Here is a 22,178-nt window from a genome sequence, read left to right as displayed (position 1 = left end):
GCAGGACGGGACAACTGCGACCCCCAACTTCAACATTGATTGCATGTATGATCCAGCTGCCGCTGGACAGACGGAGAATTGTTTTGTTGATCAGACGGTAGATACACTGCGTAACCTGCCTGAGAATATCGATGAGCATTAGGCCGCCATCGTCGTCCGGATAGCTCAGTGGTTAGAGCACTAGGCTGTCATACGGAAGGTCGCGGTTCAAATCTCACTGGTGGCAGTGGAATTTGCATCGTGATTTGACGTCGGATACCAGTCGACTCAGCTGTGAATGAGTACCTGAGTCAAATCAGGGTAATAATCTCGGGCGAGCGCAATGCTGACCACATTGCCTCCTAGTGTACCGTTACGGTCTTGAATGAAGTGCTCTAACACACTTCAAGGCCCTGATCCAATATGGATTGTTGCGCCAACGATTATTATTATTAGGCCGCCATCAGAAAATCTCTTTTCTCAGGTACTATACAGATCGTCGGCCACCTCTCGAAGTGGCGTCATAAGATCTGGTTGACTATGGAATCTTTGAAGCGGATTGATCACCGGAAAGGACTGGAGGCTTTATTAACTGCTGCAAATTGTGACGGTCCTGATACGTGATTAAATCTTTAGTCACCGTAACATGCGGATACGGAGTGTTCCTCTAAGAAGAAGAGAAATAAATTCGGCCATCAATCTCAAGCGGAGTAAAGTCGCAGGGCTTAACGATCTTCCCGCAGAGCTATTCATCGCTGAACCTGCAGTTACTGCTCCACCCGTATGGAAATCCCGGGAATTCGAGACCTTTCCTAAGGAGTAGAAAAAGGGGAAGATGATCAAAAAGTAGGGCATTCATTTTGAGTGTGACAATAGGAGGGGTATCTGCTTGCTCCTTGCTGTCACAAAGATAATGGCTAAAATAATTCTGGAACATCTCGAAAACTTGGTCGACAGAGAGCAGGCAGGTTTCTGCCTCGGATTCTGCTGGATTGACCACATCGACGCTCTATGGATCATTCTGGAGCAGAGCGCGGGGTTTAGATCTTCGTTTCACCTGCTCTCCATTGATTTTGAGAAGGTTTTGGGAGTGTGTTTGGCATGCTCTACCCAAGAAGGAGCATTTCAGAGAAGCTAATAGCTATTATCAGAGCGACATATGATGGCGCAAAATGCCCCATGCTGCGCCGATGAGGATTTTGAGGTCCGGAGCGGAGTTCGCCAGTCATCGATATTATTTCTTCTTGTAATCGGTGAAGGTCTTCATGCTGTCTTGTCTAGAGGATGTGAAAGAATTCAATGGGTTATAACATCTTTCCTCAAAAACGTCGTCTATGCTGATGAAATGATATGTTATCGCACTGTCGTGTAGACAATCGAAGGCTTTTTTCAATTTATATCTCTTGAAACGTGGTTCCGACCGACGGTGGCACTGAGCTATTTTGTGGGCCTGGGAATAGCACAAATTTTCTATTTTCTTGGATTGCCGAAAGTCTCTCGGGCGGGTTTTTTCGCGTTATCTCGCGTTTCCCGCATGATAGCGTGAAAATTCTTGAATTGTCGGAATCCGGGCTGCTTCCTCTTTCAATCGAGGTACCTCTGGCGGGAATCCGACGATTTTACATTTTTGGCCATATTGTCGACCCGGGTTTCGTGAAAATTTTCAATTTTCTTGGATTTCCGCCAGCTTTTCGGGCGGGGGATTTTTTGCGATATCTCGCGTTGACCGCATGATGGCGTCAAAATTCTTGCATTCTCGGAGCCTGGACTGTTTAAGGTATGTCCGGCGGCAATTTCACGATTTTGCATTCGCCATTTGGTCGACCCGGGGGTCGTAAGAATTTTCAATTTTCCTGGATTTTCCAAAGCCTTTTCGCGATATCTTGTGTTTGTCGCATGGTAGCGTGAAAATTCTTACATTCTCGGAATCTAGGCCGCCTCCTTTTACGATTGTCGGGGGTCGTGAAAATTTCCAATTTTCTTGGATTTACGAAAGCTTCTCGGGCGGGGTTTATCTCGCGTTTCCGGCATGGTAGCCTGAAAACTCTTGCATTTTCGGAATCTGGACCGCCTTCTCTTTCGATCGAGGTATCTCCGGCGGGAATCTTGGAATCTGGGCCGCTTCCCTTTTTATGTAGGTATCTCACGCGGGAATCCGACGATTTTATATTTTTGGCCAATTTGTCGCCCCGGGGGTCGTGGCAATTTTAAATTTTCTTGGAGCCCGGCCAGCCTCTCTGGCGATGTTTTGTTTCTTGCAATATCTCGCGTTTCCGCATGGTAGCGTGAAATATCGCGCGTTGTCGGAATCTGGGCCGCCTCCTCTTTCGATCGAGGTATCTCCGGCGAGAATTCGACGATTTTGCATTTTTGGCCATTTTGTCGGGGTCGTGAAAATTTTCAATTTTCTTGCATTTGGGTAGCCTCTTCTCCCCTTTCAATTGAGATATCTCCGGCGGGCACATTTTGGCGCGTTTCTCGCATGGTAGCGTGAGGATACTTGCATTCTCGGAATCTGGGCCACCTCCTTTCGATCGAGGTATCTTACGCGGGAATCCAACGATTTTGTATTTTTTTTCATTTCTGAAAACCTCTCGGGAGGGGGTCGTTTTGCGACACCTCGGGTTTCTCGCATGGTAGCGTGGAAATTCTTGCATTTCGGGCAAGTGGCCCGCCTTCCCTTTCGTTTTGAGGTATCTCCGGCGCAATTCGACGATTTGACATTTTGGCCAAATTCGTCGGTGCGCAAGCGTGATACTCGTATGCATGCACATTAAGGCGACAATTACAGGGCTGGCTACGCCATGCAGTGGAATCCACTCATCCAAGGTGGCCGATTAGTAGGTCCTCCTAAGGGCAGTTGAGAAAGAGTACGGGCATCTCGGCAAGTCCTCAGGGAGCTGAAGTGCATTTCGAGTAACCACGAGGGTTAGCACGTAGGTGTGGTTGACCAACTGCACTTCACCAAGGAGTAAATGGCAACCTTCCTCAATTGTCGAAAATTGTCATTACCACGAACTAATCTGTATACGGTTTATGGTTATCTTAGCAAGAAAATCCAGACATCTCGCTTATTCACCGAGGTCCATCAATTCAATTTCCCAAAAAGTTATCTGGTGTCCGCTTAATCTGAGGCAGGGCATAGAATGTCTTCTTTTTACTATTATAGACTTTCTGTGTTGGATCTTCCTTACCGGATTTTATCCTCAACCAGAGGGTCGGGGTATCGTTTATAAGTTTTTTCGTTGTATAGTCTACGGAATTGTTCATACTTCGATAGGAGGTGAAAAAATCTTCGTAGGATTACAGCCGGTAGTAACTCTCTGATTCAGATTATGTCAGATCCAACAACATTAAAAAGACTGGGTATTAAATAATACTGTAGATTACGCCCGTTACTGGACGACATCCTCCAGAACATCCTTCTCTAAACCACTGTTCTGACTAAATGCTTGACATTTATTTGTTCGCCCTCGGGACCAAATGGAGAGCAACTAGCTCCCACTCTTGATGTTCTAGGGAGTCCTCCTTTTAGGTGTAACACTCAAGTTTCCAAAATTAAAAGAGGGATGAAGACGGCCCCCTTTCCTTACCAGGGCAGAGGCAACTCTTCAGACGCTGCCTTACCTCTGCCCTGGGAGCAGCATGACCGAAGCGGCTCGTAGATGTTATATGCTCCCTGAAGAGATGCCTCTGCCCTGGTAAGAAACTATAGCTGTCTTCGTCCCTTTTTTAATTTTGGAAACTTGAGTGTTAAACTCAAAAAGAGGAGTCGGTGGGCCATCAAGAGTGGGAGCAAGTTGCTCTCCATTCGGTCCGGTCCGGCATCATGTGAATGCGGACTTTAGGGGGGGGGGGGGGAGGTAGTTAATACAAAAAATAAAGGGACTTAAAAAATCATATCAATCTCTTACCATGGCAATCCCATCACTGAGCATACTTGAATCAATATCGCCAAAACGAACAAATCCAAATGATATCCGCATCCTTTCTTCAACTTATTTTCCTTCCGATTAATTATGACCGACGTAATCTGCTGATCCATGAATATAAGGATGGTTCCAAGCAATGCAGGAAAAACTGCTATGACTCCACTGTACCATGGATTTTTGCCGAAAGGTGCTATAACCCATCCCCTGCTTGGTAAGGTTGGTTTAAATTCGTTCGGTACTTCCAGCTTAGGGGTGGGTAATCCGCTTAAAAAGTCCATCAATGACATTGAAAAAATGGCGATAATCACAGAAAAATCACTGATAACTTGACGAATACATGACGGAAAGAATAGAGCATTTTTGAAATCTTTTAGTATAATTGACGTGATGAAGGTTCCCAAAAATAAGATGACGGACATAAGAAATACATTCGATGCTTCTGGTTTAGAACAATCCGCACCAATCAGGGTACCGTTGAAATTCTGGAAAGAAAGGGTAATTTTTGTAAGTACTAAGATTTAAAATTTATATTTAAAAGTTGCTAAATAAATTGTAAAAGTATTTTGATGTACGAGTATCTAAAGCTAACAATCTATGAGGAGTGGTTTCTTATTAAGCAGTTAACGGCCATCGTATCGTCATTCGATTTAGTATCCCACTGGAGTTTTTCGTAGAGACAATTTTATTATTTGAAGAAGTCGAAAAGGTGGAGAAGTGGAAATCGGTAGTAGAGAGAACAGATGGTCTTTCTATGCCCCATTACCTTCAAATCAGACTTTATTGCTTTTGAAGAATTTCGATTAAGGAGGCGTAACGGGGCCAAAAGATGCTAATGTTGTGATTCTACCGCGGTCGCCGAGGCGCGGCGACGCAGAGCTTCAGAGCCTGAAGGCAATCCCCAACTATAGGTTCAAGGAGTTTCCTATCTTCGGCTCAAACTGCGACTTACTCTGCGAGACTTCAGACAAGGGACCTAGGCCATTCATTCCGGCCGATTCTCGCAAGGAAGTATTTCACGGAGTACACGATCTTGCGCACCCACCCATCAGGACGACCAACCGGTTAGTCACTGGAAAATACTTCTGCCGTCTATGAACAAGAACGTAAACTCTTCAGCCAGACAGTGCATCGCGCGCCAAAAGTGCAAAATCAACAAGTACGTAAGGAAGGAAGTAGGTGTATTCCCTCGGTCAACCAAGTGCTTCTACACTAACCACTTCAATATCATTGGCCCTTTAGGGGTCTCGCACGGATACAAGTATTAGAAAGGTTTACGCGGTGGCCTGAGGCAATACCTCTGACTGACATTACGGCACAATCATCTGCTGAGGCCCTCTGTCGAGAGTGGGTCTCGCACTTAGGTGTACCAGCCGTGATCGTCACGGCCAAGGACACTAAAGGCCGCCTTAATGGCTCGCGATGATTCGTCGTAGTCGCAGTCCTTGCATTTCCTCCTCCACGGTATTCGCACAACCCACCGAGAGGAGTTCACGGTCAGCCTCGCGAAGATGGTGTACGGGGAGAATTTGTAACTCCTCGAATGTGCTGAATATCAGAGCAGGGTTAAACGACTCCGGCATGCTGCGTCTGTTCAGAGACGCGGTTTCGAAGCTGCGACTGACGCCACCTTCCCAACACAGGACGCCGAAGGTCGACACCACCAGGGACCTCGGGACATGTTCACAGGTCCTCATTAGGATGGAGGTCACTGAACTCATTATATGAGGGCACTCTTAAAGTCCTGGAGCGAGGGGAGCACCCCTTTAAGCTCGACGTTCGGGGCGAACGCAAGAGGATTCCCTTGTCAAGGCTTGTTGCTGAATATAGAAAAGTGGTTCCCTGCTATCTTGACTTCAATTTGCTGTTGAAATTTGCGTGCAGATAGAACATCGGAAGATAATCCAATTCTTGAAACAGTTGCCAACCATGTGCGGACATCGCTGATCCCGTAAAGAGGCGTAACGGGCCAAAAGTGGTTAAACTTTGAATTTTTTGCTTTTTGGAAACTCTATTTTAGGGAAACCAATTTATTGACTGTCAATTTACCATATGGATTGTACCCGGGAATGTACCTATTGGTATGCAATCTTGATGGTGAACTCTTCACACTTTTTCTCAAATATTATGTAATTCTGTGGAGGGAGGAGGGGGCGTTCTGCGAACAGTTGTGCCATGAGGTGTGAACCGCCTTGTTAATAAAACAAGTAGTATAGGAAATATTTTAGTAAAAGTTAAATTTTCAACCCCATCCCTTGAGGGAGTGGAAAGTTCATGCAGCGGGAAGAGGATGAAAACTTGAAGCGGTCACTGCCTTTGAAAAAGTTATAGCTCCTCAACGTGTTTTTTTATACCATCATGGTAAAATTCGAATTTTGAACCGCGCTCTGTGCAGGGGAGAGAATGGGGCCGATATGTTGAAGACGAAGGAGGGTCATCCTCCATAAAAAGCCATGGCGTCTCAAAGTGCGGATATTTTGATGTCAAAACGGTGGAATTTAATTTTGAACACCAACCCCGCAAGGTCCTCCTTTCCAAACCTCGTTGAAAAATTGCGATGGTCACAACCCCTCCTGGACATCAGGACGTTGATTGGCCTACGAAGAAGCTTATTAATAGTATGAGATCGGGGTGCAACAACCATTCAGCGGCGGATGGTTGCTACAATGCTTTAGTGGTGGTAGAAAACGAAGACCTTCTGCTACCTCCTACATACCTTCTTTTTCTTTCCCACGTTCACGCACATAGTGAGTTTACGTCCAATTTAAGAGGGGGCGGGGGGGTTTCCCATACATGCAAAAGGGGAGGTAACTTTTTTTTTCATCAAATATAGTCATGTGGTGGGGAATCAAATTAAAGGTCTAGGTTAGTAGTTTTCGAAGTCGGTCTTAGTTTTGACATTTGTTGGAAAGGTGGGGAGTGCGGGGGGTTGAAAGTGATCATTTCTTTAACGGGCCCATTCTCAGAAACTACTTAACGGAAAAATCTGAAAAAAGTCAAGAGGCTGCCACTGTTAGTGCCTAGGCCCCAAAAAACCCTCCACACTATAATTTTTAGTAATTGGCAGGAAGGCCCCCTTAAGTTCTCCTAGAATCACGAAACTTTGCAGTTTGCAGGATGCAAAATTAGGAAAGGAAGTTGGGACAAATTAGGCAACGCAGAACTTACTCTCGCAAATGGAGAAATTTCCAAAGCTGGATACGTCAGGGCAAAAGTAGCTGCCATTAATTTCTATAGTTGCTACGCTCTACTGCTGCTACGACGATGGCATAATATGGAGAAATACTAGGTATGTTGACTTCAGATATGAGAAGCCGTTTCCGGTAATTTTACTGCTCAGGCTTGAATTGGGGTAGTCGAACTACAAACAACAGCTGCCATGTTTTCCAAGAGGCTTTCGCCGAGGTAGATGTGGTCCTTGCAAATGCCGGAAATCCGAGGGATAGGCTTGTGCCTAATAGTCAATCTGGCGTATGGGAGTACTACTTTAGTGAGAAGAGTGGCCTGGTTTGCTAATGAACACTATACCTATAGACATGATCAGGATATTTTCCTCCTGATCGGTATACGGCAGTGCGTTTTCCCGCACATGGGAAACTGTGAATCAGGGTTGGTGCGTGAAAGTATTTGAGGGGGATCCGGTTTGTAGAGATGCCATTGGGAGGCCGCATTTTGTCGTGCCAGTGACGCTTCAGAAAAGCATAAAGAAAGCATAAAAATATGTTATACCGAAGCGAAAAATTCTCAACAATATGGGGACAACTATTGGTGGAAGGATAAGATCACGAATGATTTCAAGCCAGAAAACTGTTCTAGTAAGCCAGAAGAAAACTGGATCTTGAAATTTCCAAGTAGGCTTAAATAGACCATACGCAGCAACCTATGGGAATACTTCAAAGAACTTTGCATAGAGGGAAATGTGGATTCTTCAGAAGCCGTGTTCAGGGTTATTATGAGGAAGCTGAGGGTGTGAATGTCATCTAAACCTTTTTCTTAATGTAATGCATTAGAGGACTGCACAATCCTTGCCGTAGCCGGGTAGGAACTTGTGGAGGTGTGAGTGTTATCCTCAGTAGAATTCTCAAACGCCTATTGAGACCAGACCGGACAGGTTTACTAGCGTGTTTGTAGCATGCATGTTTGAAGGAGTTTTCCCTGTTGGGCGTTAGAGCTAGAAGCAAGATTTTTGTTTGGGAATCGAAGGAGTTATAAGTCTGATATTCACTTGATTATCTAGTTCAGCTTAGGTCTGAATTTATATAAGGGACAGATACTACCACAGATACCAAGGGCAGACCTTGTAACTATTTCGGTCACCCTGGGGATAGAGGCAGCGTCTGATGAGTTGCCTCCTCCCTGGACGAAACCGGAAATCATATAGCTATTAACAAGTTTGCTCCGAAGGTCAATAAGCAACTGGGAACCGATCATTATACCTGTGGATTTGCCTTATAGACACTATAGAGAAGAAGGTAGGGAAGGTCATTTACCTTCACTTTTCCTTTAATAGTATATAGGGATGCCCTTTAGGGTGACAATTTGATTTCGTCTCCTCTCATTCTAGGAGCGTCGTTATAGACATTGTATTGAAGCCTCCAACATAATGCCTTTCAACAAATGTTGGTGGTGACGTTGGACGTCAAAAATGTTGCTGCTGACTAGCTGGGGATGGATAAAGGACTCATTGTCTAAAACGGCTGTTCACGTTTGTTCCTTTAGGCTAATCGAAAGTGGTCTCTCCGAAAACTTACTTTGAATCTAAGGAGTACACCACTACAGCAGGAGTACTAAGGGGTCAGCACGTGGTTCTCCCCTGCGGGACGAGGTATAAAATAGGTCCTCATTCATCCTGTTCCTGGTCTTTACAAGAAGTATCTATACCAATTCAGATGCATGGGCATGTCATGTTTCACTGTAAGCGCTCAGAATGGAGAGCAGAAGGCGGGGTCGTTTGAAGCGCGAAGTAGAGCATTCGGTGGTTCCACGGAGGAAAAAGAACAACTCGGGAAACCGGAAGCTGGACGCTTCAGGTACGAAAGGTTTTGTGCATTTCTTAGTACGTAGCACGTAATATATGCACATACAATATTATGTGAGAATATCCACTTTCGGATGATATTGACATTTATAGCCTTGAATTTGCAAAGAAGCGACAACTTTGACGTATTATAACTTTGTTAGCAATAGTGCGATTTCCACCAAACTTGGTAACATTATGCTCTATGTTACACCCTATATTGTTGCGAAATTTCGTGGTCCTAGCATGAACTTAAGGGGGGGTTTTCAGCGAATTACTAAAAATTATAGTAATATACTATTATTAACTTTATTTGTGCTGATATTAATGTGGAAGGTATTTCGGAGCCCAGGCACCATATAGTGGCAGCCTGTTGATTTTTTTCAGATTTTTCGGTTGCGTAGTTTCTGAGAATGGCCCCCGTAAAGGAATGGTCACTTTCAACCCCCCGCACTCCCCACCTTTCCAATAAATGTCAAAACTAAGACCGTTTTCGAAAAGTACTAACTGAGACCTTTAATTTGATACCCCACATGACTATATTTGATGAAAAAAAAAATTACACCCCCCTTTTGCATGTATGGGGACCCCCCCTTAAATTCGACGTAAGAGGATGTAACTCACTGTATGCATGAGCGTTCACAGTTCCCACCTTTTTACCAAATTTGGTGTCAATCGCTGTAACCGTTTCCGAGAAAAATGCGTGTGACGGACAGACAGACAGACAGACAGACAGACAGACAGACAGACACCGCATCATTCCGGATATTCGGAGATGGTTTGAACGAAACCATGGGGAATTAAGCCACGAGCTAACACAATTCTTGAGTGGACATGGAGGTTATCGTGCTTATTTACATCGATTTGGTCACGACGAATCACCATGCTGCCCAAGATGTGGTAACGTGGCTGAGAATGCGGAGCATGTCATATTTGATTGCCCCAGGTTCACCGCGCACCGAACAAGAATGGAAGCGGTCGCTGACAGGCGTTTAACACCCGAAAACATTGTGGAGTTTATGCTGGAGTCAACGGATGCCTGGAACCAGGTTGTAAGGGAACTGCAAGCTATTCACCAACAGCTTAGGCAGGAAGAACTACGACGAAAGCAAGGAAGGGAGAGAACTATAATGAGCCGCAGCTAAAAGCTGATCCAGCCCCGCGATGCAATACTTGATAGGAGTTCCGTGGGGAGAGTGGAATGAGAAGGAGGTGGTTTTAGTGAGTAGAAGTCTCACATAACTGTGTGGCAGGAGCCAGCAGTAGGTTTTGAACCTTTCCACCTTCCAACGCCGAAAAAAAAAAAAAAAAAAAAAAAAAAGACAGACAGACAGACGGACAGACAGACAGACAGACAGACAGACAGACAGACAGACGGTAAACCGATTTTAATAAGGTTTTGTGTTTACACAAAACCTTAAAAAGTAGGGTGAGTACAGTGAAAAGGTTTCTAGAAAGTGAAAAAGTTCCTAGAAATCAAAACCCGAAAGGAGAAGACCTATAATTAGGTGATAACAGCGATAGGAGAACCCATAAAAGGGCCATTGGACGCATAGGTTAATCCCTTACATAAGGGAGTGACTGGAAAGGAAACATGGGGACAATAATTCTAATTTTACCCAGTTTCTAACCGGCCATGGAGGATACCGTACCTGTATAAGTTTAAATTGGACACCTCACCTGATTGTCCAAACTGTGATGGGGTCCCGGAGGACCCAGCGCACTTATTGCTCCAACACCCGAGGTTCGTGGAAGAAGGAGGAAAGGAGGTACTAAGGTAGGAAACTCTAGGTGAAATGCTATCGCCGGAGAATTTTGTCTTGAGAATGGTACCTTGCAAGGAGGATTGGGATACGATCATCTCCATGATCTCAACGATCCAAAGTAAACTGCGAAAAGCGAAGTGGGGTGAGGAAGGCGTGGTTGGGGTCGCCACGTATAGAAGGAAGGCTAAAATAAGCTAACCCCAACCCATTATGTAGCCTAATCCAGAAGGTTTGAAAGGGGTGGGGAAGGGGGTAGTTTCAGTGGATGTAAATCTCTCATGTTCAGTTTTGTTGTTCCACCTCCTTACAAAAAAAAAACAAATCGGAATCTGGAAGCTCGGTGCTTCGGGTATGAAAGGTTTGGTTGATCTTTTATGTAGAATACTTACCAAGCATTGGGCTTTATCATATTTTGCCCATTCCAATAACGAATCATTACTACCTATAGGCGGTGTACAAACACAGTCATATGCAGTCTTGGCATGAATAGGGAATTTCGTTTGAATCAAAGCCACATTTTCAACAGCCTGCAAAGATATTGAATAAAAAAAGTCAGTTTTTCTTGTCAAAACGCAACTAAAAACTAAAGTTTTGGCTTACCTTATAAATGAATATGAACGCAATGAGCGTTGCAAAATTCTCTTCAGTAAACCGTGTTATATAGCAAACTAATGCACTAGCATCCACTGCCACCAATATCAGCAAAATGATGGCAATCCATGTTCCAATGCAGAACCTAAACGACATATAATCCCACTCCCGTTCTTGGCAAAACGTGTATACTATCGTTTCGAACACCAGTACAGGACCCGTTGATCCTAAAATAGTTAGCGGCTGTCCCGAAAAAAATCCATACCCCATTCCGCAAACAAATCCCGAAACAAGCGACTCCATAGCAGCCATATTCTTTCCAGTGGCCTCACTGAGCAAACCACCAAACGTAATAATAGGTGACAGACAAGCAAAATATAAAAATATCCAGGACGCAATACATTGCAACGAAAGAGCATCCTTAAAGTCGGCCCAGTACCAGGGTGCCTTTCGTTTGAAATCATTTATCAGGCCTCCGAATAAACGACCGGTCCGGGACAGTCCGGACTCCTCTCGTAGTCGTTGCTCCTCCTCCTCTTCGTCGACTTCTTCCTTTTTTGGATTTTCCGGTGGACGTTTTCGATCTTCTTGGGATGGAATAGCAGCTGGAGGTTCTATCCGAATGGCCGGGTCCCACTCACCGGGCGGAAGAACGGTGACTGCATCGAGGAATTCATCGATTCCGGCAAGTAAGTGGTCACGTTTTTTGGCACGGTAGGCGACCTCGTGGAATATCTCGTCTGACATAAGAGTGGCCATAGCACGACCAATTTCGTGGAAGCTACCGTGACTTCCGGGCGGGCCTAGCAGGATGAAGATGAATCTGGTTGGGGGTGGAATTGGGGTTGATAATTTGTCTTTAAAAGGAAGGGATTGCTGGTGTATTTGACTAACCTCGTTGGAACTGGAACTTCCGTCAAATCACCCATGACAGATGCTTGCTTTAGGCGTACAAAAGCTGAAAGGGTCTTATCCAAGAAATCCACTTCACCTACAAGGATATTGCTTGCTTCTGCTCCTGGCGGTATTTTCCGCATGAACTGAGTGTTGGCTCTGTGATCACCGATCTCTGTGCTGCTCGTAACACGCATCATTGATTGACTACTAGGACTTTTCACCATGTCGGCTTCTGGGTTGCGTGGAAATTATATAAAAATAGATTAGTTGAAGTATCTAAAGTTTTTCATATTTATTTCGATGGTTTCAGGCAGATGCACAGCTTTTACTAAGATACTTGAAAGAAAGTAGCATAAAATTCAAATTTAGACAAGCACAGGCACTTCCGGTTAGAAGGAAGTTAGGGAGTATCTAATGAAATCGATTAGTAATTGCAGTTTGCCAAAAACCATTCCAGCTAGGGTTCATAGAAGATGAGTCTTACATAGATGCAGGCATGTACATTGCAAATAATTGAAGCTTACATAGATCATGCTACATCTAAGAATTTGAAGTAGATTTTTTTGAAAAAAAAAGATTGATAAAGTATCTACGAATGAAAAAGTACATTTAACATTGAGCTACCCAATAATTATTTATTAGTATTGCACCTCAATTAATTAAGGCCGTTGGAAACTAAAATTAATTAGACAAATACAGTGTAGACAGCTATAAATACTACATGAATTTTCCCAAAAATATCTCTCAAGATGCCCACTATCTATGCGAAAACAAATTTATAATTATCTTCAAATAGAGGAAAAACTATTTACAAAACCAAATTATAAAATTCAGGGGAACATTCAATTTTTGACTTTCATCTGAATTTAATATTTTCATTCATTAATTTTTTTTTAATTATTAAAATATTTTTTTTTATATTTTTCTGATAATTGAAAGCTTTGATCAATCAATAATTTGAAAGTTACCAGGATTCAATGTATTGGTGGATTTTCCAGGCACTGAGAGATACTTTCCACTTCCGTTGTCGTTAGTTTGTGGACGACTCGGACAGCCAGCGAATGAATTTGGGGCGGGTGTTAAACCATGTTGGTCTTCCACTGTGTTTGATTTTTTTTTTTTCATTTTAATGGGAGTTTTTTTTTTATTTTTTTTTTTAAGGTGAGAGAAAAGACATGGAAAAATAAAGATGCAGATATGTATTAAAAATGTTGCATTGTGTACGATTTTGAGTTATTAAATGTTGAATTTATTCGGAAATAAATTGATGATTGAAATTTATGAGATTCTATAGTACAATGAGATTTTAGATGAGTGAATAAGTTGAAGATTGTGGTTGTAGTTGAATATGTTTAGGGTGCTGACGCTTCTTCATTAGTCGTGAGAATGTTGTTATAGTCCGAGAGGTTGCTCTATGCAGATCTTATGTATAAAATATATGAACGAGATTTTGTGTCGTAGTAGTACTACCAGAGACCTAAAGAGAGTCATATTTAAACTAATTTTGCCCGCATGCTATATATACATAGTATAGCCATAAATTCTGTCAGTCGATGCGAGAAATGTTAGGCCGCCGAAACTGGTAACACTGCGCACGGAGAGTACCTAATCATACCCCATTTCCGTCAAACTTTCAGGTTAGGTTCCGGAGGTCAGTAACGCGTGAACGACAACAGGATGAAGTTCGGTAACTACGGAAAAAAATCGCAATTATTGCGTTGCACCAATGTGGGAATACGCCGAAAAAGATTCATAGTTTGTTAAAAAACCTGCCGGTAAACGAACGATTCGCTTTTAGAACATTAGCTCGACACCGCGAAACATGTGATGTGGTTGACAGGCCGCGGGAGTGACACCCGCGCTCCGAACGTCGCCAGAATATCGTGCATGCTGTGCTTGAGCGTGTTCTTTGCAATCCTCTCCGCAAGCAGAAACGGATGCCGGCGGAAATGGGCGTTTCAATTCGAAGAAGATCTCGGTGGGTACCGGCGGTGTGTTAGACATATGTTAACGCCAAAACTGACGGAAATACGGCGAACTCGGTGTGCTGCTCTTCTGCAAAGATTTCCCGGTATAAAATATCGCAAAATTCTATTTTCTAATGAAAAAATTTTTACCATCGTGGAAAAATTCAACCGACAAAATGATTGGGTATATGCTCACAATTGTTATGAAGCCAAAGAAAATGCTCCGCGAGTCCAACATCGTCACCGTCCACCACCAGATTTCTGCCATGGTCTGGTGGGGCGTCTCACATCACGGAGTAACTGATATTCATTTCTGCGAGGCCGGCGTCAAAACCAATGCGAGCGTGTATGAAAAAATGTTAGACGATATAGTCGAGCCATTGAGTGAATCTCTATTTGCTGGAAAGCCGTGGTGCTTTCAGCAGAACTCGTCCCCCGCTCACAAAGCTAAGATACTTCAGCCGTGATTAGCGGCACGTGTTCCTGATTTCATAGCCGTGGATGATTGGGCCTCAGGCAGCCCAGATTTGAATCCTCTTGACAATAGCCATTGGGATAAGTTAAAGGAGACTGCCTGCGATCGAACTTACACCGTTTTGGAGAGTTTGAAGGTCAGCATCGTGCGTGCAGTTCGAGAAATATCGCTTCATATGGTGCGTGAAGCGATCGGTGCATGGCCTCACAGATTTCGGGCTTGTATAGCTGCAAGCGGCGGCCATTTTTAATAATTTTTCTTCGTTTGAAAGCTCCCTTTTGTAATGGTGTACTTCTCGATTGATTTGGTTTATTACTTCTTGAGAAATAAAGATTTGTTTGACTGACAGAACTTATGGCTATACTATGTACATAGCGCAACTTCTTTATTATTATTTGAAGTCATCGAATACATGAATTAGCCTTATGACAAATTATAGGTTTTGACGTATACGCGTATACGCTGCATTTATGTGGATTCTTTCCGTAAGAGCTTGAAGCTTGAGAGGTCACCCCCGACGGGAAAGCTGCCCCTCAGCAATCGAGATTCGTCACGAGACTCAAGAAAATTTCAGACTGCCCTCAGATCGGCATCAAAGCAAAAGATGAACGCAAAAGGCAGCAAACTGGAGCAGCATTCCTTTCACTGGAACAAACAGTATGAATTCGTCACGGAGTGGCGAAACATCCAGCAAAATATCAGGTCGGTGCGAGAGAGAAATGAGCAAGCGCCAAAGAATTCATCAATTAATTTGGTTTGGTTCATTGAAAGCAAAATGAGGTTGTCGACCTGGACGATGGTTATAAACAAATCGTCGCTTTGACCGTTCACGTAGAGACTCACATCCTCGAAAGCTCATGTCCCAAAAATATGTAACTCTTCGTTCAAATACTGTTGCCAAAAACGTCCAGTTATTTTAATCCATACAAGGACTTCTTTAAATGATACAATCTGTTTTCTGAAAGTAGCTCGGACTGCTTCATCTTTGTCTTGTTGATTAAGTCATTAGATCCGAACTTCCTTCCAATGATGAACGCTAAAAATTTCCGGGACCTCCCGGTGCGGAGACGTCGAACGCACATAAGGCACATTGGCACGTTGTGTCGCGAGACCCATGGCAAAAAGTGGGCTTAAATGCGCTACGGGAGTGCTGGTCCCCCCATAATCCCCTCAAGGCTGTTGGGTTGGGCCAGGGTTCACATCAACGCCCAGCAGAGATTCAGTGCTGAAAGTATCTTGAAAAGGTAGTTTATCTTCTCCTGGAACTTCTGTCGAATTTGGCGTCTCACTCCCTTGGTGATCTAGAAAGTTATTCGGACCATTGCAATTTAGTATGACGTCAAGGGTATCTTCTCATCGCTATCATCTGTCTTGGTCACTTGCTCCGGATGAAAATGTTCATATAGACTTTTTTCTGGTTTCTAAGGCTCTTTCAAGAAGATTACCCTTTGAATGACAGGAAGCTCTCTCCCCTCTTGTACGCGGTTACCATATTCAATGAAATAGTAGAGCACTGATTTCTGATGGAGTTCTTAGTTGAAATTGCTTCTGCAGTTGGGTGGAAGCCCAGCTTGGATCAGCCATCAGACCGTTTTAACTAAGGTACGGTTTTTCCCCTTGGCCGGAATTATTTAATAAACTTTTAAACTAACCATCGACGTAATCCGTGCTATTGTTTAACTGTAGTAACTTTTTTTGCTGAGTTCCCCGGTTTTTTTTTGTTGAAGCAAGGGAACCTAACTCCAAAGGTAAGAATCGTCATTGAACGTTACGAAGTATTTGGAGTGGCGCTCTGAAAACATCTTCATCAGTCGATACATATCCGTATGGATTAGATAGCCTGGAGCCCATTTCCTTGATGTGCAATTTTCTCTTCAAGATAGACTATGGTTTCGGTGGTGACACTAATTCCGAACCCTTTAATTTTATGATATTTCGCTATCTCACGTTGAAATTTCCGCTTCTCCCTTCGTGCTCTTGTTACCTTCTGCGGGGTGGGGTTCAAAATTAACCGTCAGTTACGGTTATTACCTCAAAGTAGCTTTGAAATGCCATAACTTTTTAAATGGGAGAGATTACAACAATTCTCTAAGAAGGCTAGAAAGGCACGACCTTGCTTTTTCTCCTGCATACCACCCTCAGCCTTTCCCCCACCGGGAGAGGTTGGAAATCGGACTTTATCACGATGATATACAAAAATCAGTTTGGCTAGTAATCACTTTTTAAAGGGGTGGGGGTGATCATCACGAGTTTTCCTCAGGGTGATGCGAAAAGTCTTAGGGTTTTGAAGTTTTTCACGTGACTCCATGGTCTTATGGAAATTGAGTAATAATATCGCCGGGAAGTCGTCGTTTATCAGCAATTCCATGTCGTGAAGTCGATCAAAAGCATCGAAAAATCTTCGAAGTTGGTCGCGAACGTCATCGCCTTCGCTCATGTGTTAAAGCAGAATTAGTTTCAGCTTTCTTTGAAGGTTCTTTGAATTGGTAAACATTTCCCTAAATTTGCCAAAGTTCTTTTGTTCCAGTTCGGTTGGTAAGTTATTCCTCAGTTGAGTGGTCCTGTCACGACTATTGAGAGCGATTCTGAGATGAGGTCCTGTAAATGGTTAAGCTAAAAACTCGTTGATGGAGTCTTCTCTCCTGAATATGTGAGATCAGGACTTGAAATTCATGTCGAGAAAAAATGCCGTCCTCTTGTTAAATTTATCTCAGATGAAGTCGAAATTTTTTGACGAAAACTCGCGAATTGTTGTCGTTATTGTCATCCAAAAACCACTCGTCTGGTAATCTTAAGGAGGTACCAAACATTAACCGGGCAGGGTTTAAATCCTCCTTTAGGCTGGCCTGAAGGCTGAGTAAAAACATTGCTAGAAAGTCAACCCTAGCGCTGGTTTTCTTCGTAAATCCATGATGGCTGTCTTTAAAAAACAATGCGACGCTGGTAAGGCGAAGCCCTTTTGTGCTTAGAACCTAATATTCAAGTTTAGCTAGGGTTGTAAAGAGCCCTGACTTGAATTGATCTGTAGTTATAACACTTCTCCATGTTGAGAAATCCGTGGCGACAGACAGCTTCATCTACATAATTTGAAGACTGATTGATTACTACTTCTACTTTTGATAGGTTGCCACATTAGCAGGGATAGCTCAGTATTTTTTTCTTATTCAGCTATTTGTCAACCTGTATCGACGTCCGTAGGATGCTGGGGTCTAGACGAAACAAAATGTGCGGAAAGAGTAGTAAATTTGCAGCAACTGTCTTAGAAGTGAGCTAATTGCGACGTTTGGAGCAGCTGTCCAGAGGGCGGGTCGCTAATTTTGTTAATGATGGACAACGAAGGTGCTTCTCTAAGCTGTTTCAACATGCGTTGGTTTTTTTGAGTCCACTAGATGGTTGATTGATTTCTCCTCTTACAGAAAGGCTCCTAAATGGCAGCATCTGGAATGAACCGCTGATAGAAACCTGAGACCCCACACTGAAGATATATCATATTTGGAAATGTTGATAACCATTCCTGCAATCATTCATATATGGTAGCATGCACACAAATCCAGCCCTCCCAATACCTCAATCATAAGAGATTAGATATCGTTTGCTATTTGCAGTTTAAGTAGCTTTCTATGCATGAAGAGGGTAAGTTGGTCCTGAAATATATATCTACATTGAAAAATAAAAATTGTAGTTTGGAGGAAGCTACTGGTCTCTCAATCATAAATCGTTGGTCAATTCGAATAATTCAAATGGTGTGATGACCGCGATTTTTGGTGAATTTGGTGAAATGCATGGAGGTCAATTGAAAAAAAAACACGTTTGCCAATCAGTCCAGCGATGATTTCCTAGATGTGTCATATAGGGTAACGCTCAGGAACTGTATTGACATTTAACTGCCACACAGGACCACCAGTAGGTGCTATGTAATGTGTAACGTCGCTGATGCCGCCCGTTGTCTGACATATCATCATGAAATTGGGGCGTCCCTTTTAGGTATCAGGTGTTCCAGGTGGTTTGCCTAAGAGCTGTCAGATGGAAGGCAAAATCCTTCCTGTTTGGCTGTTTTAGTTTTCCACACAGGACCACTGGTAGGTGTCATGTAATGTGTAACATCGCTGGTGCCGCCCGTTTTCTGACATGTCATCATGAAATTGGGGTTACTCAAGGCTGCGTGTCCAAAGGTAGCAACCTGAGCAGTGAGAAAGCCTGCACCGATAGTTGGTTGGGAAACATTTAAGTCCTAGGTTGATGCTCAGCGCTTGATGATTTTAAGTATTTATTGGGCCCCATTCGCGACAAAAGACTGAAATCAGATTTTAGTAGTTTCTTCAATTGCTGACCATTTGAGCGATCCAATACAAAAAGACGTTGTTTATGGATGTTTTTGGCTTCCGTCTTTCAAGTCACCGATATCGCTAGTTTTCCTGGCGATTGCTCCAGTTGCACGACGGATTGTACTTTCATTCAGAGGCACCAAAAACGGCGTGAAAGTTGAAACTTTGAGCTTAACGTCTGCGTGGTGAAAGAGCGTCAATTATAGCGTCTGTGGCAACGATTTTTTCGAAAAGGTTGGGAGACATGAATGGCTGATGTAGTAGTTCCTTCCTCTTGACTGAGTCGAGAGGGTCTGGTGCAGAAGCAGTGATCGCGGAAACATTAGGTGGCTCTCCAAAAGATGCGGTAGATCCGAAAATCTTCGGGATGCTAGGGATTGCCAGCGAGAATTTGGCGTACTGTTGGATCCCCAGATATCGTAGAAGTCAGAGATTCGAATCTCATCGCAACGCTTGGTAGACTCGTCTAATTCCGCGGAATTTTTTTGGGGTCAGGAAATTTGAGATCATCAGTATAACGTTTGCAGTGGCGCTACTCATTTCGATGTGAAAGGTGGAAAAGTTAATAAAAGGTACAAGCATTGAGAATTTGACTATTTTTAAGTTGTAACCACTACGAGGCGAAATAATCAACCGTTCGCGTTGAGAGTGAGGTTTGAAGTTCATCTGTTTTTTTCGCTCAGAATTGCCGACTGGAAGCTGAATTGGCGGGATACAGGGGTTTCCCTACATATATGAGGACCCTAGTGGTCCATAAATATATCTATAAAATAAGGTAACTGGTGAAAAAAACAAAACTTTGATTGAGAATGTATTATAATTTATAGCCGTATAAAATCTACGTTGAAACCTATGATTTGACAAAAGTGGGGTTGATCCTTGTATTGGACGACATAATAAATTTAAAATTATTATATAACCGAAAGCGGCGTTAGATATACATATATTACATGCGGAGAAGGTCAGCTCAAATAAATGCTGACTCCCTTTAGATCTTTAGTGGTGTTATTCACACATAAAAGCTCGTCGGTGTATCTCGTCCTTGATCTGCATACAGTTGACCCTGGGACTATTAGTGTTAATCTTGGATAGTGTAAGACAAATATGAAATCAGCCAGTTTTCGAACTGTTTACTGTACTATTCATGGTATCTACACATATTTATAAAAGGTCAAAGAATACCTCAATGACTTTCAAAGAAGTTACATTACCAATAGACTAAGAGAAACTTGCGTTGGATATAATCGTCTGAAGGACCACTTTCATTGGTAATCATCATTGATAGAACCTCAATCCTCGATAGTGAACAATCCAGCAGAAATGGTACAATTGACCTACCAGTCAAATTGGATAGGTTCATAGTAGCTTTGGAAAGAATATCTTTAAATAGTTGAACAGTTAAAAAGCGAAAATTTCGCAGGACTTTCGAGATGTATCTTTTTGTTTCCCTACTTCTTGGGGGAAATACATAAACCAACTATCAACAAAGAATCGTTGAAGACACCAAATGTTAGTAAGACCAAATCATGTACGAATATTATTAAACATCACAAATATCTCCGATGAAAGCAGCAGATGAGAAATCCCGTCCGTTTTTAGGTCGCAACAAGTCGACTCCCATGTAATTGCGTAAGCTATAAAGCGAATGGTAGTACATAAACGATTAAACTGCTAAATTACTTGCCATCAAGGGGTCGTGTGTAAACTTTTTTCTTCTGGAATATAAGCCCAACTCTTCCTGTTGAAAGGTGATACCATTAATATCTTCCATTGACACTTCAATTGATAGCTTACACCAGGAGGAGGGTCTAAAATTGGCTCTTTGATTTGAGAAAAAGAAGGAATAACTCTTGAAACATCTTGAGTGACAATAAAACCACTTCAGACATACGCATGTGTTCAACAAAATTGGAGAGATATCCTTCTTTTTCTCAAATTTCCGTATAGGGTAGAAGGGGTTCCAGACAAATATGGAAGGGTCTCCTCGCAGATTGGGTAGAAGGTATTCATTTAATATTACGATGTTATAATAGTTTACATTTTAGTATTTAGAAATATTATTTGGAATATGCACGAAATATTCATAGCACAAAGCTTCACATTACTACAATATAATAGTAGAAATAGGGTGCAAACACATATCAATATGTATCAGGTTCCAATAATTCAATAAAATATCATCAGATAAACGCAGGCTGGTGTTAGCTTCATGATTAAATCATAGATTTTTTGATGATGTCAACTCAGATGAGGATGATGATTATGCTGTTATGAAAATTATAAATTTATATAAAAATGAGAAATTCAATTTAATCAATATTTACGCCATCGATATTTCATTACTTTCATAGAATAGATAAATTCATAGAAGGAAGAACTGACAGATAGAAGGATGGGGTTAACTTTAGAATTGAACTGAAGGAAAAACATCTTTCTCTTTTCAATTACTGACATAGAAACATTCAATAGAGAAAGAAGAATATATGAAGCTTTTATTGTAAAATAGAGACTTTTTTGTTTAATTTTTATTTAAAAAAAAACCTCGTGCTATTGAGCCTCGTGGACAGTTAAATGATGCTGCACCAGCATGAAAGCAAGTTGTGACACCAATGCCACTACCACCACCAACTGTATGAAATGCTGTTTGCGCTATTTCACCTGGTAAAATATATATGATTTAAGTTTTTATATTTCCATCCTGTTTTATTTAATTTTCACTTAAATTTAAGATTTTACTATCTATATTTTCCGGATAATCGGAATTAATATAATTTGTGGAGGTTACGCTATGGTCAAAATAAAATATAATAATTCAATTAGAAAATAGTTTCCAAGTTGGACCATTATACTAAACACCAATATGACTAAGTGGTTTGGCCATATCTAAATTCAGAAATCTGAACGAAGACAGTATCAATCAAAGAAATTGTATCTTATTGGCTAAACTAATTTTCAAGTGGAACAACATTACTTTGATAGGTACTGTACATCTTTTACTTTAAGCCAAACCTACATAGGAATTCCGCGGTAAGAAAGCTAGTCATCTTTTGGGAGGATGAGTCAATTACTTCGAGGGCAAACTTATTCACTGCAAATCACCCTCAAGTTCATCCTAGGTCCATAAAATGCACTAATGTAGGTTTTTCTATAAATCGGAATAATGGAAAGTTTGGTGGGAACACTATTATTATTAATGAAGTTATAATAAGTTAAAATTGCTCCTTTTCGTATC

General features: G+C 42.3%; 1 protein-coding gene across 12 annotated transcripts in view; it reads right to left on the bottom strand.

Annotated features, from left to right (window-relative positions):
- The window catches only part of LOC119649693 (sodium bicarbonate cotransporter 3), a 193,928-nt gene that overhangs the window by 30,770 nt on the left and 140,980 nt on the right, over positions 1 to 22,178 (bottom strand). For 10 of the 12 annotated variants that reach the window (XM_038051972.1, XM_038051980.1, XM_038052000.1 and 7 more), the window contains 4 exons: positions 12,177 to 12,411; positions 11,292 to 12,105; positions 11,081 to 11,218; positions 3,894 to 4,393 (listed from right to left, as the gene is read on the bottom strand). In XM_038051972.1, the coding sequence (XP_037907900.1) occupies positions 3,894 to 4,393; positions 11,081 to 11,218; positions 11,292 to 12,105; positions 12,177 to 12,411 (1,687 nt within the window). Of the gene's footprint in view, positions 1 to 3,893; positions 4,394 to 11,080; positions 11,219 to 11,291; positions 12,106 to 12,176; positions 12,412 to 13,147; positions 13,280 to 20,630; positions 20,685 to 22,178 lie in introns of all 12 variants that reach the window. The other 2 variants (XM_038051988.1, XM_038052011.1) reach the window with 2 other exon arrangements.

This window comes from Hermetia illucens, chromosome 1 (genome assembly GCF_905115235.1).
Source record: "Hermetia illucens chromosome 1, iHerIll2.2.curated.20191125, whole genome shotgun sequence".
Classification (NCBI taxonomy): domain Eukaryota; kingdom Metazoa; phylum Arthropoda; class Insecta; order Diptera; family Stratiomyidae; genus Hermetia; species Hermetia illucens.
The sequence above is the reverse complement of the archived record's forward strand: the minus strand, read 5'-3'. Positions and strand labels throughout refer to the sequence as shown.